This window comes from Porites lutea, chromosome 3, assembly GCF_958299795.1.
Source record: "Porites lutea chromosome 3, jaPorLute2.1, whole genome shotgun sequence".
Taxonomy (NCBI): Eukaryota; Metazoa; Cnidaria; class Anthozoa; order Scleractinia; family Poritidae; genus Porites; species Porites lutea.
In genome coordinates, this window is record NC_133203.1 from 36,790,662 (window position 1) to 36,807,382 (window position 16,721).

Genomic DNA, 16,721 nt, shown 5'->3' on the forward strand with positions numbered 1-16,721 from the left:
CGCTCGCGCGTGCGCATAATCGGGACACTGTCCCTTTAAGTTCATTCATTCAACGTTTCCACTGAATTGTGTTGCGTTGTAACTCCAGGACTTTAGGCCATAGGAGGTCAATTTTCCAGGTCCAATTTTACGGTTTCCCTGAGACTATACGAGGAGTATGACAGCTTACTCAGGTCAAACAAACTAGAAGGTCACACATTCAAAAAGGAACAACTACAGAACGTTTATTACAATGAACTTGTGGGATTATAATGTTATCGTTACCAAGTTATGCCAATTTACAAAATATATAAATATATTAATAACTGAAGGACAATAATAATAATAATAATAATTAAGAAAGAGTTGGAAAAATATAAGAAAATGATCCCGGGTAACATCAACCACAGAAGATCACACTACATGGAACATCTCACATCCTAAGAAAGGTACTCTCCATCAAATAGACTTCTACCTCATTCTAACCCTAGGCCCAAGGAATGGGCTCGGCTACTATGTTGTATTATGGTATTACATTAGAGAAGATAGTAATAATGATAATAATTATACCTTTGATGTTCTTTTAAAACGCTATTCTACATTACTACATAGGTACAGCAGGGGCGGATCTAGGGGGAGAGTGCAGGTGGTGCGCACCCCCCCCCCCCCCCCCCGAGATGACTTGCGGTTTTCTAATACAACTTGTATTCTGCATTAAAAAAAACTATGTGGTTTATTGGTGTTGAAGTAGAGCAAGAGACGAGTGCACCCCCTCCTAAAAAAAATCCTGGATCCGCCCCTGGTACAAAAAGTCTTTGTCCGAGTTATATTTCAGATGAGTCTGGAACTTTTGTCAGCCTGTGAGTCCAGAACAACCCTAGAAAATTCGACAGCCTTGGCCCTAATTAACCTCTTAAGCCCTAAGAGTGATCAGCATCAAATTTTTCCTTGTAGTATCAATGCTTTGTAAAACAGAGTGGTTATGAGAATTACGGAAATGATCACACAAGATGAATTTGCTTGATATTTTATCAACTTCTCCCCACTACTTCTATAGGAAGTGAATAGGGGCAACAAATGAGGATTCAAATTTTTATTTTAGGGTTTAAAGGGTTAAGGTAGCCAATTTAGACCATCATCATCTGTTGTATTCAATTTTCTGACCCCAATTCAGACCTAAAACAAAGTGTAGCTGGTGCACTGGTTGTAATGGCGGTATCTTACGTAACAACGCCGTGCGCGCATTCTCTTGTTTTTCGCATAAGCTGTCAAGACTTCGTCTAAAGAAAAATAGATATCAAGCTTCACAATTGTACTCTGACCTGTGAAAGTCACTATTGGCCATTCTGTGGTTGATCAGGAGAGCCGTGCGTTTTGTTTGGCTTTTAGCTCTGGGCGAAGGCAGCTGATCGTGGTGTATACAGCTAGAGACAGCTAAAGATATGAAAATGGCAACACAACAGGTAGACATTGAGGTAAGACTGGACATGAAAGAATAGTTTTGATTTATTGTATTGCACATGTGCGTGAGTAGCATAAGGAATTGGTGGTTTAGTCGGGAGCCAGAGTTGTTCTTGTTGTCCATGTGTAGCGTTTGCGATAAAACAGACTGTCTGCAAAGCGTTGTTAGGAAGGGCCGAAATATGTTTACCGTCAAGTGTTAGACTCTATAAAATTAAAAACATCTGGTCCATACGATTTATGTTAACTGTTATGTGTTACTGGACCCAAGCCCCCAACCCCCCATCTTGGGTCTTTAAAAAAAAAAAAGCTCTATTCCAGACTCCAGCGCCCTTAATCGTTATTGGCCGCGCAGGCATTGTCCCTAATCATATGCATGCAACAGAGAAGATCTCTAGAGTTGCCAATGGAACAGGTTACGCGGGAGTCATGCTGCACCTCTCCTAACCCTAAAAGGCAATTGGTTTGCTACCCTAACCGAAAAACAATGAAAAAATGATAAACAATGTTGTGATTTTGTTTTCTGCAACCAATTAGCATACACCTTACGAGCAGCTGCTACAGTTCTGATATGGTGAGAAGCCAAAAAATGTCCGTTTTCAAATAAAAGCGGAGACGTATGAACGGTTCCCTAACTGCCCATTTTTCGGGGAGGAAAGGTGAATTGAAATATTTTATGATTATTGCCTTTTTTTCTTTGCTTATTTAGATGACGCCGTCCACTGATCAACCGTCTTCTGAGAACACTGATAAGAAAAGAGCCCTTGGTTTGTTGTACCTTATTGACGAGAATCCACCCTGGTACATTTGTTTATTTCTGGGTTTTCAGGTAAAAGTGAAAACTATGCTCTAAAAACAGATTAGATGTGTGTTCGTCAGATCATTACGATAGCCTGGCTTTTAGAGGGTAAAGATAAAATGGCTTTCTTCTCCATCGCTGGTCCCGTTCTCCATTTGGTGCAAGCCCCTACTTTGTAAAACCTGTAGAGCTTACTATAACATGATTTAAGCCATTATAGAGCGTGCTAAACTAGGAACTGATGTTTTTAGGTTTCTTGGAATATTTTCATTTAGAACATGCGCAACTGCTACTAAAGAGGGATAGCTACTATGCCGTTTCCGACCGCGTCGTGTAAACTGATCATAACTTAAGATAGGACTAATTTGGCACACATACAAGCATGACGGTCAGAGACCAATAGTAAAACATGTATGCTATGCTTATTAGGGGTTAAATTAGCCCTACCCTTAATTCAAATGTTAGCGGCAAAAAGTTTTATCTTTATTAGTTTGCGTGCTTTTTATGTGAAAATTTGTCCTCATCATTTGATCAAGCGCAGAGATCGCTTATCCATAAATGCATATATGATGATAACGATTGTGATGATGATGATGATGATGATTATTATTATTATTAATATCGTTATTATTGTTATTATCATTATTACTATTATTATACCGTCTTCTTCTTTCAGCATTACCTGACAATGATAGGCGGAACATTAACCATTCCCTTCGTTCTTAGTGTCCCAATGTGTTTTGCAAATAACACACTGGCCATCAGCGAAGTGTTCAACACCTTAACCTTTGTATCAGGAATCGTTACGTTGGTGCAGTCGACATTTGGGGTTAGGTATGTTTTAAATAAGATATGAAAGTTAGTGGGTTTTTCATCTTATAATTTCATTTAATATTCGCTAGGAGCTTTTCTGGCAGACCCTCGCCATACTAACATTGAAAATAATCAACTACTGAACGGTTAGAATTATCTTATCCAGATTGTTCATACTTGATAATCTGTCACAAGCACAACTTCTTTATTGCAGAACTGGGGGAGGGGGGTACGATTTACGTACAGTCTAAACGGCGTCCTAATAGACATTATGAGTTTAATTGGGCATTAAACTATGTGGGACAATATGAGACTGCACTGCACTCAGTGCATTTCATTGCACAACGAAACACATCACATCGACTTTTTTTCCCACCGAAAAGCGCATAGGTGGCAGCGCGAAAAGGGGTTGAGATAAAAATCCAAACGGTGGCGACGAGTTTTTTAATTACTCACGAATCATCCGTTTTCGAACAAGATATTTTACAAAAAATATATTAAAAGATTAGACCGACGTCCTCTGGTTTTTCTTTATTTTACTTAATTCTTGCAGACTTCCTATTATTCAAGGAGGGTCATTTACCTTTTTTGCCCCAACATTCGCTATAATGTCTTTACCACAGTGGCAATGCCCAAAACAACCGCAAGGTCAGTTATTTATCTAATTAAATAGTTTTTTTTTTATTTATTTTTTTTTATTCACTGTGGCTGATGAAAATTCCTGGTAGCCACCTGAATCAGAGTCGAACTTTAATTTAGCGGTCTCCCTAGAGGAAAGGGCAAGTGATTGATTAACAAAAGGCTCTGTTTGCCGTGATTTACTGAAAATGTTGTCCGTCGTGACTCCGTGTGTCCACCAAATAGTAGGTGGTCGCTTAATAGAGAATCGACAACATTTTAGAAAGATGGCTGTTCAAAAGGATATGGAAACCTTAGAAGACGCAGCAAAGGATAAAGGAAGAGTTATAGTCCGGGGCATACAATTGACTCAAAATAACAAAGTCCACTTGTTCTCGAATTCGCACTCGTAGTCAAAACTAAAGGTCGCTAATGTTGCCTTTATTATGCATAGTTCTATTCGTGCGTTTGGTGACTCGTGTCCAACCTTTTTCTTTTAATTTACACTGTCAAGATGCTGGTAACTTGACCGATGGTTTCCCTAGCAACAATGACGACATTTGGAAAAGTCGTATGAGAGAGGTAAGATCTAACCAACTGTGAAATTAAGATGGATGGAGATCGCCCTAACTCGTGCGATTTCGTTTATTCAGTTTTGGGATTTCTTTTTGTTATTTGCCTTAACGGACCAAGGCGAAGTCGGGATGCAAAAATTGCCAGCTCATCTTGGTGTCATTTTGATTTATTAAGTTCATTGAACTGTATCATTCTAGGGGAAAATTTACTCTTTTCTCAGTTAACACAATTCAGTTTATTGGTGTAATCTGGCAGCTACGATAGAGACGTCCATGTTAGTGCTATTCTTCTTATATCCTCACCAACTAACGGTAACTGACTTGTGTTTTTCTTCTTCTTAAGATCCAGGGCGCCTTAATGGTATCTGCATTGTTTGAAATATTTATTGGTTTTACTGGCCTCATTGGCTTCCTTCTACGCTTTATTGGACCTATATCAATTGCACCGACAATCACGTTAATAGGTGTGGCTCTCTTCAATGTGGCAGCAGACCAAGCAGGTAAAAAAAACTCAAAATGAATGACGGGCAAAATATTTCAAAGTCTTCTTCAACCTTGAAATTAGTACAAGAGAACATATCAATACTTGGCTGAGGTAAAAACATCACATGAGGCCATCCTCCAAAATGTTAAGGGAGAATAGAGTTTTTGGCAGGTTTTATTTCCAATTTGCGCCAATGTTAGCGGTTTTAAAATTAAATGCAGAGAAGGTCATTACAGTTAAACCACGAACCTTATGTAATTGCTGACGGGAATTCCGGCAAGACTGACTTTTTCCAGGCTTTCTTTTCGCAACTGCATAAGTTGCGTCTTTAACTGTGATGATCTTCTCTGTATTTATTTCTTCATCTCGCAGTTCAAATATATGAAAATCATATATTTATCATTTCGGTTTTAAAATTATCGGTAAGGTGCGCACGTTAGAGTGAAATAGGAAAACCTACCGCAGGCGCGCACGCGCAGTTAGAAACCATTTCAAGACTCCATAAACAAGTGAGTTTCATCTGTGACAGATATATATAAAAAGTCCGACTCAAGGCTACCTTATCGATTATGTGTATAACTGCACTAGATTCGAAACTTTTTATTTTTCAGGCAAACACTGGGGGATTTCAATGCTGTAAGTGATAAAATAGAGCGACTTTTATCTTATGGTTTATACATCGGGAAAAATACACTAGAAGTCGCTATCGGCCAAGAGCTTTTACATCTGTTTTCACCCCTAGCTCGGAATAGAATCAACTGGGGCTATCAATACTTGTCTATTTGACTGTTTTCACCAATCTCATGAATACGAAAAGATACACCTAGAGAGAATAGGCAGTTTAAATAAACAAGCGCCAAAGACTGCTGGTTTGCAGTGGACGTCTTCCTCGTTCCCAACCGGGCTTTTCCCAACCTCGTGTCCAGGGTTCTCTCCTACTACACGTCCCCTGAGAACGAGGGTAGGCTTTTCCATCACGTTGCAGCTGACGTACAGCGGCCATGTTAGTTGATCTACCAAAAAAGCGAGTTTTCCTCCGTTTTTTTTCATGCAAATTCTGCGGGAAAACGTACTGATTTTTCCACAAACATGCCGCCTTGCCCACGTTTTTGCCAACCAAGAATAGCAGCTTTTAGTTAATAATCTAGAATGTTAGGCCTGACCCACCACCCGTCTACCCGTCACCCGCTACCCGCGACCCGCCACCCGTCACCTGCGGAAAAGTCCTGCCGTCAGAAAAGGCGTTCAAAACAGGAATGGAAACTCGAACAGTGAGAGAGCGCTTTCGCGTCAAAGTTTTGATCATTTTGACGTGATGTGTTCTATGATCAGGAGCAATGTTCGCGGGCTACTCCTTGCTATGATCAAAAAGAGGACTGTAGTCAACGAAAAATTGTTTTCGATTGAGTGTGTTGCCATCTCTATGAATGACAAATTTCAAATTCAATTTGATCAGGGAATCAAACCTACCAGCTTTATTTGTCAATTCCAAAAAGTGCTACCTTGTTAAATCAAATAAATAAATATATTTATTTATTCATTTTCATATCTATTATTTATTTATTTATATATTTTGGAAAGCTCCTTAAAATCAGCAACCCAACCGTGTTTCGCTCTGTTTGTTTTTGTCTTTTTCAGGACCATAGCGTTAATAGCTCTGTTTTCCCAATACTTAACCAATGTCAAGATTCCTGTACCAGGATATAGTAAAGATCGAGGAGGATTTTATGTTGGCCGTTACCCTCTCTTCAGTCTTTTTCCTGTGAGTATTGTGATAGTGTGATTATACCATTTTTTTCGGGTAACTAGTTCGTTACTGGTTTGTCGATCTTCCAGGTTATTTTGGCAATCATAGTTTCGTGGATAATTTGTGCCATCATCACCGCTGCAGGAGGATTTCCTTCAGATCCCAGCGTTCCTCAGTACCTGGCCAGGACTGATGCCAGAATATCTGTGCTTAAACAAGCTGAATGGATTAGATTACCATATCCAGGTAAAGAAAAATTTTTATTAAACTTTCACATAAGATGGCCCTAAGGAGTCAAATTTAACTGGACTTTGTATACCTTTTAGGCCGTAAAATGGGAATGGTATGAGAACTGGGAATACGGGCGAGGGGGGTGGGGGGAGGCGTATGTATGTCTCTGGTCTGAATGTCAGTGTAAATACCGTGGTTGACATGAAATTGGTCTACTTACTCTGCAGGCCTATCAGAGAGCAAATCTCTTTCAGCCGAATAAATTACACATGATTGATAATTTTTCATAACCTGGGCATTGAAAGAAAAACAGAAATGCTTATGGTTTTACACTGAGCTAGTCTTAATATCATAGGAAGAAACTCGTGTGGTGCCAGTATATGGTGTTCTAAAAGTCCAGTATTCCAACACCAGGGAATACAACGCCCATCGCCGATTTGAAAATAGAGAGTATCCTGGCGAGGAGTTCTTTACTTTCCAAGCCGTTTTTGTCTTTGTTTTATTTAAGTGAAAGTTTGATTTGCGCACTCGGTCGGCAATCATCAGTTTCTGCTAATCTTTATTTGGTCATTCACATACTTCAGTGCTCCGCCAACTTAAAAAGCACATTTCCCAGCTATAACAACAAGCAGAATCGAGTGAACTCGTTTAAGGGACATCCTTTTCTTGTCACTGTATAGGTCAATGGGGGACTCCCACGGTTAGCGCCGCTGGTGTTTTCGGGATGCTTGCAGGGGTATTGGCCTCAATTGTTGAATCCGTCGGGGATTACTACGCCTGCGCGAGGTTATCAGGAGCCCCACCCCCTCCAAGGCATGCGATAAACCGTGGGATTGGACTAGAAGGCATTGGATGTGTTTTGGCTGGATCTTTTGGAGCTTTGGGTACAACCTCTTACAGTCAAAATGTCGGTGCGATTGGCATCACTAAGGTAACGAAGGATAGACAAGGACTGCATGTATTTCCTTAAATAGAAACTCTGAAAGCAGATGGAGATCATCTGCGTTCGCAAGCTAAGGTGGAGATAGCCTGTGAGCAGGCCCTTGGTCGCTATTTTTCCCCAAACAGAGAGCCTGTTAACAGGCTAAGGTGGAGATAGAGATACTGTATCTGACTTATCATGGAAAAAGAACTGTCCTATGTCTCGATGCCTATTTGGCCAGTAGTGGTCAAAGAAAGAAACTTCCTTGTTATATTCTTTCTCCTAAACAAAGTTTAAGGAGATGCTACCTTGACAAAGAAGGTGGGCCGGGTGCTGCTTATTCGGAGGAGTGCGCTAAACATGGTCGTTTCATTTCGAGGGTACATGACGAAGCATAGGTGGAGTCAGTTAGTTTCGTGTATATACTTCATACAATGTAGGAGCAAAGATGTCTTAGTAGTCAGAGTACTCGTTGAAGCTCGCACTAAAACTTGAAAACAGCTGGAGTCTGCCTATGGTAGCAGTGAGCTTGAGGATATGAAGATTTTTGCTGACTTTCTACTAAGGATTTACTGATTTTTACTGGGGATGCCACTGAATTGGGATTGTGTAAATGATAGAATCCTGCTACAAATGTATAAAAGCCCTACTTTTTTAGCAGACCCTGGTGTCTTATGCTAAGTATATGCCTTATACATTCTCATGTCATCCTTTAATTATATCATTATTTATATACATATTTATTGCATACTGAATGAGTACAATCGTAATAAGAGATCGTATACCGATCGCTTTATCAGTGCAGCCTGTCCTTCAGGTAAGCTAAAAATAACGTGCATTAAGCCCTCTCCAGAGGTGCTTCGACCGCTGAGGAGGAGACAAAATAGGGAGATTAAGAACCTAGTCTAACGCAAAATTCAAAGCAGAAGTTTTCCTTCAGTCATTCTTTTTAAAATAATCTCTGTGACGATAAGTTTTTCCCCTTCCAGCAACAAATCGGGAAATTAAGCGTAAAGAGAATTCGAGCGACTTCGGCGTAAGGACAACAAGGGGAAAACTAACTCGCAACTCGCTTGGAAAGCGGGAAAGGAACTCGTCACTATTCCAAGGTACCGGATCTGCTACAACTGGAAACAGTACAGGACTCAAGCTTGGACTTCAACAGTTTAATCTTCGGCTCGTTAACGTAACTTGTAAAATCAATTAAATCCGCAATGTAAAATCGACGAGCATATAACTTCGCAATGCAAATCGAAAAACAGGAATAATCAGTGCTCTATTTATACCAACCGATCAACCCACTACAACATCACAAAACAAAAGGAAAGAAGGCTGAATAAAATCAGCTGAACAGCGAAAACAAATCTGGATAAATTCAGTTTAAATCTTCATATGTTAAACTAAATAGCTCAAAATTAAATGTCAGTCAAGCAACTGAATTTAGGAAGTTTACAAAGAAAGCTGTGTAAAATAATTCGAGTTTCCTTTGCTCAGGATCCCTCAAAATGTCAAAACTAAAAACTACGAACGGTTGGTATTTGAACAGACGAAAGGTCTAGTTATTCAGTGACTAAGCTGTATATCTATTTCTAGAAAATTCAATTTTGGAGGTACATATAATATGCTTACAGAAATTTCCTACGGCACACTGTTCCAGTAATTATATACATGAGTAAACAATCGCGGTTACAATGTTTGCACAGAGAATAAAGATTCCTGTTTGCACAGACTAGAACAAAAACTTATTCAAATCATTTGAAATCCTGTTTTATAATTTTGTAGTCCACGTGCCATGAAATAAATTGAAAACCCAATGAAATCTACATTTTCCCCCTAACATCTCTTTCCTCGTTAGTGACGTACAGGAAGCGAATGAAACATTCCACATTTACCATTTCTCGGGCTTCGCACTCGACGGCATGTGTCTCTAACTTTGCCACCCCTTGAAGTGCAGACAAAATCAACGCCAATAGCCGCTAATATCTCGATACGTTCTTAGGTTGGAAGTCTTCGCGTGATTCAGTGGAGCGCTCTGGTGCTAATGGTTGTGGGTGTGGTCGGTAAATTTGGCGCGCTTTTTGTCACCATTCCCGATCCTATCGTTGGTGGAGTTTTCATGGTCATGTTTGGAATCATAGCCGCAGTAGGAATCTCTAATCTACAGTTTGCTGACATGAATTCACCAAGGAACTTGTTCATTCTTGGATTTTCCATTCTGTTTGGATTAGCCCTCCCTCACTATATGAACAGTCATCCTAACGCAATCAACACAGGTAAGGTTTGTCGCCTTCTTTCTCGGAAAATATTTAGCATTTCGACATTTGAGGATTCTGGGTAACTGAGCACCTACCCCTCCCCAAAGTCAAAATAAACAATTACTTCTCACCTAGGGCAAAATTGTCACTTAGGGGAGGGGTAGGTGGTAGGTTACCCAGAAATCTCAATTGATCTAATATACCTTATTATACGAAATTAATGCGAATTTAATGGAAACTGACTTTCAAGTGGAGGAAATTCGGTAACATTTCAAAATGAAGGAAATTAACATGACGTTCACAGAAGAACAAAACTTGTTGAGACAACAGGAACAAAGTTAAACGAATCAACTGAAATAAAATACTTTGTTTTGCTTTTTTTGCTAAACGAACGAACGGGTCAAGCGAAGAAATCTGGCAACCGAGAGGGTTTTTCACAGTTTCAATAATACTGTTAATTTCATGAAGTGTTTTAAAATTTCCTATAATAAGGTACATTAGATTTTGATGTAGGATCGAGGTTTTACCCCATAAAGGTCCGTGCTGGTATGCTCCGCCCCCAGGTTCAAATCCTAAATACCTCATTATTTACTACTATAAAGCTCTTGTACTTTCCTTTGGTCATTTGTGGTTACCCTCGTCACTGGCCAGTGATGGGTCAGGGTCACGGTGTCGAACTGTATTATGGGACTGTTTTTTTGACCCAGCTTCTCAAGAATCCTCGAATAAACACTGAAAAGCCAGTAAACAAAGCAATAGCATCCCCACAAAACAGCCTCATAGTAAAATTTATCAGACACAACATTGGCCCAGTATTGACCTCAGAATGGCCGATAGACAATAATATCAGCCCCTTTTTAATCAAGGAGGTCTTTTATACGTTCAGAAACGGTTTGGTTGATACCTAAGCAACTTTATTGTACTTTTCTTTCGAGTCTAAGTTCTTTAATAAAACATAAATGGAGAAGCCTTACCTGCGCTTTTTAATTATAATAATTAGAAAAACCTTTTTATAACCTATCACTGTTGAAACTATTTAACTGTTAACTCTTAGCCTGCGGGCAAGCTCGCTGGGAGGGGGCTTTCTGGAGGCAGGGAACTGGAGACCTTTTCCTCCCCTGTCCTTAGAGCTCCACAGAGAGCTTACTCCCTTGGTAGTAAACTCTAACTGTGTTCAGTATCTAATTTCTCCTAAAAATAACAAGGAAATGACCTACTTATCAGTATTACAGGAAATGTTTCGGGAACGCCAAGAGTGTGGTGAATATACGTAAAGATGTCTCGGTTTTTTTTAAAGGATTTATTATCTTACGCTAGCATCTCCAGTTTCATCGATCAAAGCATTAACCGTCAATTACCCCTGGCACATTAAGTCTTGTTTCAGCAATCTTTACCAAATAGTTGATATGCCTCATTTATCTTTTTGGTTTTTTTCCATTTTTTGTCTATGACAATGTTATTGCAGGTGAGTAGGATCAAAATTCAGCAAGAAAGCACATACTCACAAACTCTGCGGTATGGCCAGTATCTTACGCATGCGCACAGCCATATCAACCCGGCAGAACACCGCGGCAAAACGCAATGCGCATGAGCACAAAATTTAATATCCGGTCAGCTTTTTATTTCCGGTCTAGTATATAAACCAATAGCGTAAGCATAACTTTGCCGTCGCGCCAAGTTTAAAAGCAAAAAGGGCGAAACAGACAAAAAAGGGGGCCAAAAAAATCACTTCATTCGAAAGCTTATATATTTTTCTATTCTCAAACTTTTGCACCACATGGTTATCTGTTTGCACCAACGGTGAAAATGATGTTTGAAGTTTGCAGGTCGCGAGCGCTCGACAAGACAAATTTGTTTTTACTGGCTTTCTTGCATGCTACTGGTTTGGCATAAGTTAATTTGGGAGAAGGCGACAACTAAGAAAAGAATAACAATACTTATGAAAGAAACCAAAATAAAGACGTCATCATTATCATAAAAAACACTAAAACCAGGAAATAAAATTTTAGTCCGTTCAATAATTTGTTTTATTATCAGAGAAAACAAGAACTCAAAACAAAAGATGGGCGGGATTTAATAACAACTTTGACTTTGATGACTGCAGTCACCGAGAAACTAAACATGCCCATAAATGACTTTCATTCAAGAAAATGCCTATTTAATTCTTTGACATGGTTTTTTTTTGTTGAAGACTTCAATAATTTCAGACTGTGCGGCTCGGCTGCATCTCATGCAAACACGAAACTTCTAGCTGCTAAATACATGGCATGAAAAGTTCGACTTCTAAAAGCCACTGAACCAGCTTTCGCTCTCTGATTCTGAGAATGAAAAAATAAATAAATAGAGTTGTCAACTTGCTGCCAACCGGCTCAACAGTATAATTAAGCTTATGTTTCATGGCAATCAACCCAGAAGAGTTTCGTTTTAAAACACGGTAAAACCCACTGGTAAACAAAACTACAAAGAGATTGTGTGTTGTCGTTTTCCAAATAAAGTTTGAATCGGCTTTAACACATGTAGACTGAGAAACTGAAGAACTGAAAATTAGAACTACAATACACAAGCTTGCAATGATAACGTTTTAATTTTATGTCTTAGTTTCAGCCAGGTTAAGTGAAAAATAACAGTCAAAAACTTTATTTTCGTGAATGAAAATCAGTTTACCTGACGCTCTAGCCAAAATTACACACTGAGTTATTATCATCTTACCTTTTCTGAATCTAATCGACTAATTGTTTCGGTGATCTGTGCCTGGTTATCCATAAAAGTAATTTCAATAACAATAAAATAGTCAAAAACACGAGCAGCATGAAGCATAACAATTTAACCCCAAGCTGCACACAGAATGAAGCCGAGCGCGCGGGAGACTTTGACTTGACTGAAAAGTGTGACTGAAAAAGAGACCGGAAATGCTCAACCTGGCGCATGCGTAGACGTTTTGCCGCGGTGTTACCCGGCAGTGGCAGTATTAAAACATTAGGTCGTGTCCATGCCTCCATGGTAGCCACTGCTTAAGCCACTGCCGAGGTGCTATGGCTGTGCGCATGCCTAAGATATTGACCACACCACGGAGTTTGATAGCATATGTAGCCTGCGAGCAAGCTCTCCTATTTGGGCGACTTAAACGAGTCTCGCGAGAACGCGCGAGCGAGCGGCGAAGCCGCGAGGGGCAGAGGAAAGGAGAGCTTGCAACCATCCCTTACAAATTGTTATTTGTACTTCGCCCAGACGAAGGGAAATACCATTGGCTGAAAAATGACGTTCCGGAAATCAAAGTTGACTGATAACAGGCCAAGCTGGCACCCGCTTCGTCGGTGTCTCAAATTTGGTTTTCAGGGGGATCAGATTGGTGCCGAGAACTTGTTTCAGCCCTCAATGCAGACAGGCTCGTTTGATTGTGTGCCGAGGATCAGTCGGACCGAGTTTTTAGTTCTTGTGGAAGGAAAATGAAAATCGTTCATCAGTTGTATTCATTTGTGTCAAGCGCCTAGTTTAGTTCTGAAAACTGGGAGAGTGAAGTGAAGAGTGATTAAAGCGCAGTCTTCCAACATCGGTTTCTTCGACCGATTGAATTATACTGGGTAGAAAAATTCAGAAACGTCAGTACTTGACAGTGTAGCTGTGTAGCTTGATCGTAAAGAAGGAAAAGAGAAAGACTTGGAAGCAACTGGAGTAAACCTTAAGAGAACCAAGTGCAGGAAAACGCTATTCTCCAGTTCCAGACGGACAAATACATGATGTTTTTGTTGATGATTGCGATGGGGAGGAGTCCTCGACACTGCAGTATGGACGACTTTTCAAAAGTAAACGAAACGAGAATCAAAGTAGTGAGTTCTTATCCGAGCTGACACGTTGAAGTTCGATGTCCCCGTGAAAAAAAAACATATAAGCGATTAAAAACATTGCTTTGATGCTGTTACGAAAGCGATTTATAAATAAATAATTCTACGCGCCCTTAGTCTGCTACACAGCCGTTTTTAGAGTCGTCACGCAACGCTCCTGTGGGGAGGAGCTTTGCGTGACGACGCTAAAAACGGCTGTGTAGCAGACTAACGCGCCTTCGGCTGTCTAAACTTACTTGACAGGCGGTTGTCACTTTTCTAATGTGCGGAACGTTTGCGGTGACAGTTTTTACGCTTTGCGGAGTCCCGGGATTTCCGGGGTGGAAATGAAAATTTATGAGAGATGGTTGCAAGCTCTCCTTTCCTCGGCCCCTCGCTCCAACCTCGTCCCCAGGGCTTTTCCCTCAAAAAATGAGTGGGGCGGCCCCACCCATTTTTTGAGGGAAAACCCTGGGGACGAGGTTGCCCTCGCTCGCGCGTACTCGCGAGGCTCGCTTCGCTTGCCCAAATAGGAGAGCTTGTTCGCAGGCTATAACATATGCTTCATTGCTGAATCTTGGTCTTGCAATTGATTGTATGTGTTGAGGAATTGTTTTGATATTGAAGGTGTTCCAGAAATCGACCAGATAATAACGGTCCTTCTGTCAACAAGCATGGCAGTGGGATGTGCAACCGCACTCATTCTCGACAACACCATCCCTGGCACCGCTGAGGAACGCGGGCTCAGGGCCTTTAGGGAACATGAGTCCAACAAAACTGAAGAGCAACTCCAAACAGCTTCTATTGACGTTTATAACCTGCCGTTTGGTATCCAACGACTGAGTGAATGCAGAATGGCAAAGTACCTTCCTTTTCTGCCTTATAATGAGGAGACCTGTGAGAGTCGTCTTTAGGAACTACACACTCAGGTTACCTAGGATAAAATTGTCAGTGATATAAACTGACTATATGTACTGTAGTTCAGATATAAGGTTCATGGCGTGAAATTTTTTTAGGTATAATCTCATATCGCCGAATTGTCTACCGATTCTTTCTTAACGTTCTCGGTATTTGGTGACAAAAATATACAATGTAAAAAGTTAAAAAAGCAAATAATTGAAAACTAGTGAATATAAAGATGTTTTTAGCAGTGGCAGTTTCAGATTTTCTAGCAAGAGGGGGTCCTGTTTATCCACAACCTATTATAAGGGTAGGGGCCTGCCTCAAAAATGATAATTCCAAACCCTGCGGGTTTGGCCTAAAAATGAGATGGGGGCCCGTATCCCTTGGATACCCAATTTGAGATGCATTAATAAAGATTTTGATTCTAAGAATATACTTTGTGAACTAATTCCCCGAGGAAAAAAGCTTCTCCGTCAATTAAAAAAAGGGGCAAAATAAGATGGAAGAGAGGATTAACTCTGGAGTGAAAATTCACGTGCTACAAATAATTGAAGGAGAGTATAACTACAGAATCTTTCTAGGCATATTCCTTGCGGCGGCTCGGCGGTTCGGTTGTCCCGACTGACAAGCCACCGAGCCAATGAAACACGTGCTCAAGATGGAGGTTGGTCGCTGTTGGAGAGCTCCTCGGTTTGTGTGCCTGGTACTATATTTAACCGTTAACAAATTAGGGTGACTCCCATTTTATGACGAAGCTAAAGTCAATAAGTGTTCGCTAGTCCTTAAGCGCCTACAAGGAAACTGCCCCAGCTACATGTATGACCTTCTTAAATGCAATGCAGATTTACACACACGCCGTGGGCGGTACAGTGCCTTAAACCTCGTCTGCCCCAGATATAATCGTGAATCTGAGAGAGGGAAAACTTTTAGCGTGTCCGCGACCAGGCTCTGGAACTCTCTGCCCATTAACCTTAAGATAGGAACATGTGTAACCTCATTTAGAAAGGCTATTTATAGTCATTTTTTTAACCAGATACAATGACGTTGATCATGTTAGCTTAAGTGAAACTTAATTTTATTTCTTAGTTTTATGCTAATCCGGCATTTCACAACCTTCCTCTCGCTTTATCCATCCTAGCTGTATTCGTATTGTAATTATAGTTTCTAGATACTTTATAATTGTAATATAGTTTTTACTCTTTCTAGTCTTATTCATATATTTGTTTATAGTTCTTTTACTTTAACGATATGTATTTTTTGGTTATTTAATTTTTGTTTAATAGTTTTGGTTTGAGGGCCACTAGTTATTCAGTTGAAGTACTGTCCCGTGTTACCCGCGTTAAATATAGTTGATTATTATTGTTACTATTATTACTTTTACTTATGCTATAAAACTTCTACTTTTATGTGTGTCTTACACTTATATGTCTTCTATCTTTTTCGTTCTATAAACATTCGCCAGTCATTTTTCTCAAAATATCAAGTTCAGCTTCTTCTCCGGTAAAAATGCTATGCGCCCGCGTAAAATTTTGCTGGCAAATAACAGGGAGCGACGATAATACAAGTTTCAGTTTTCAAACACTTAACAACTTTTTCGTTTGTAATTTTTCAAAAAGTTTGTGAATCAATATCTAACAATATCTAGCTTTGAACTATTTTGAATAATGAAAGTATAGTTAGCTTTAACCGCGGCAGGATTAGCTCAGTCGGTAGAACAGTTTACTGCTGAGCGGAAGGTCGCGGGTTCGATTCTCGGGGCCGGACAATACTCAGTGAAAAACCTCCCTTTGCACTGCAAGCGCCTACACCTTCGCGTGGCTCGGATGACCAAGTAAAATGGCGGTCCCGTCTCTAATTGGAGACGTAAAAATAGTGTCCCCAATTAGTACTTTCGTGCTAAATACATTGACACTCAAATAAAGAGCATTTTTCATTTTGTGCACTCGTTTGACCGGGGTGAAGACAAGGCCAAAGGATTAACGTCACCGCCCAATGACGCGATCATCTGTTCTGGTGGATCAGTCAAGGCTTGAACCCGCACCATTTCGCTAGGCAGATCGGCGCTCACCAACTGAAGTAGCCAGAAGGCTGTTATACAGTAGTTAGGGACTGG

The 16,721-nt window shown here is 40.2% G+C and overlaps 1 protein-coding gene across 1 annotated transcript; it reads left to right on the forward strand.

Annotated features, from left to right (window-relative positions):
- Positions 1-878: 878 nt before the first annotated feature.
- LOC140931044 (solute carrier family 23 member 1-like) lies at positions 879-15,574 on the forward strand. The gene is made up of 12 exons (XM_073380785.1): positions 879-1,454; positions 2,150-2,269; positions 2,916-3,073; positions 3,606-3,700; positions 4,185-4,252; positions 4,589-4,745; positions 5,341-5,365; positions 6,368-6,491; positions 6,566-6,722; positions 7,388-7,638; positions 9,629-9,902; positions 14,333-15,574. The coding sequence occupies exons 1-12, from the start codon at positions 1,422-1,424 to the stop codon at positions 14,617-14,619; spliced, it is 1,749 nt and encodes a 582-aa protein (XP_073236886.1). The 5' UTR covers positions 879-1,421; the 3' UTR covers positions 14,620-15,574.
- Positions 15,575-16,721: the final 1,147 nt, after the last annotated feature.

What these genes read in the sequence shown, in the direction of transcription:
- LOC140931044 (XM_073380785.1), top strand. Translation starts at nt 1,422, where the DNA reads ATGAAAATGGCAACACAACAGGTAGACATTGAG. An exon ending in CACAACAGGTAGACATTGAG is followed by an intron (nt 1,455 to 2,149) that starts GTAAGACTGGAC and finishes TTGCTTATTTAG; the next exon opens with ATGACGCCGTCCACTGATCA. An exon ending in CAGTCGACATTTGGGGTTAG is followed by an intron (nt 3,074 to 3,605) that starts GTATGTTTTAAA and finishes TAATTCTTGCAG; the next exon opens with ACTTCCTATTATTCAAGGAG.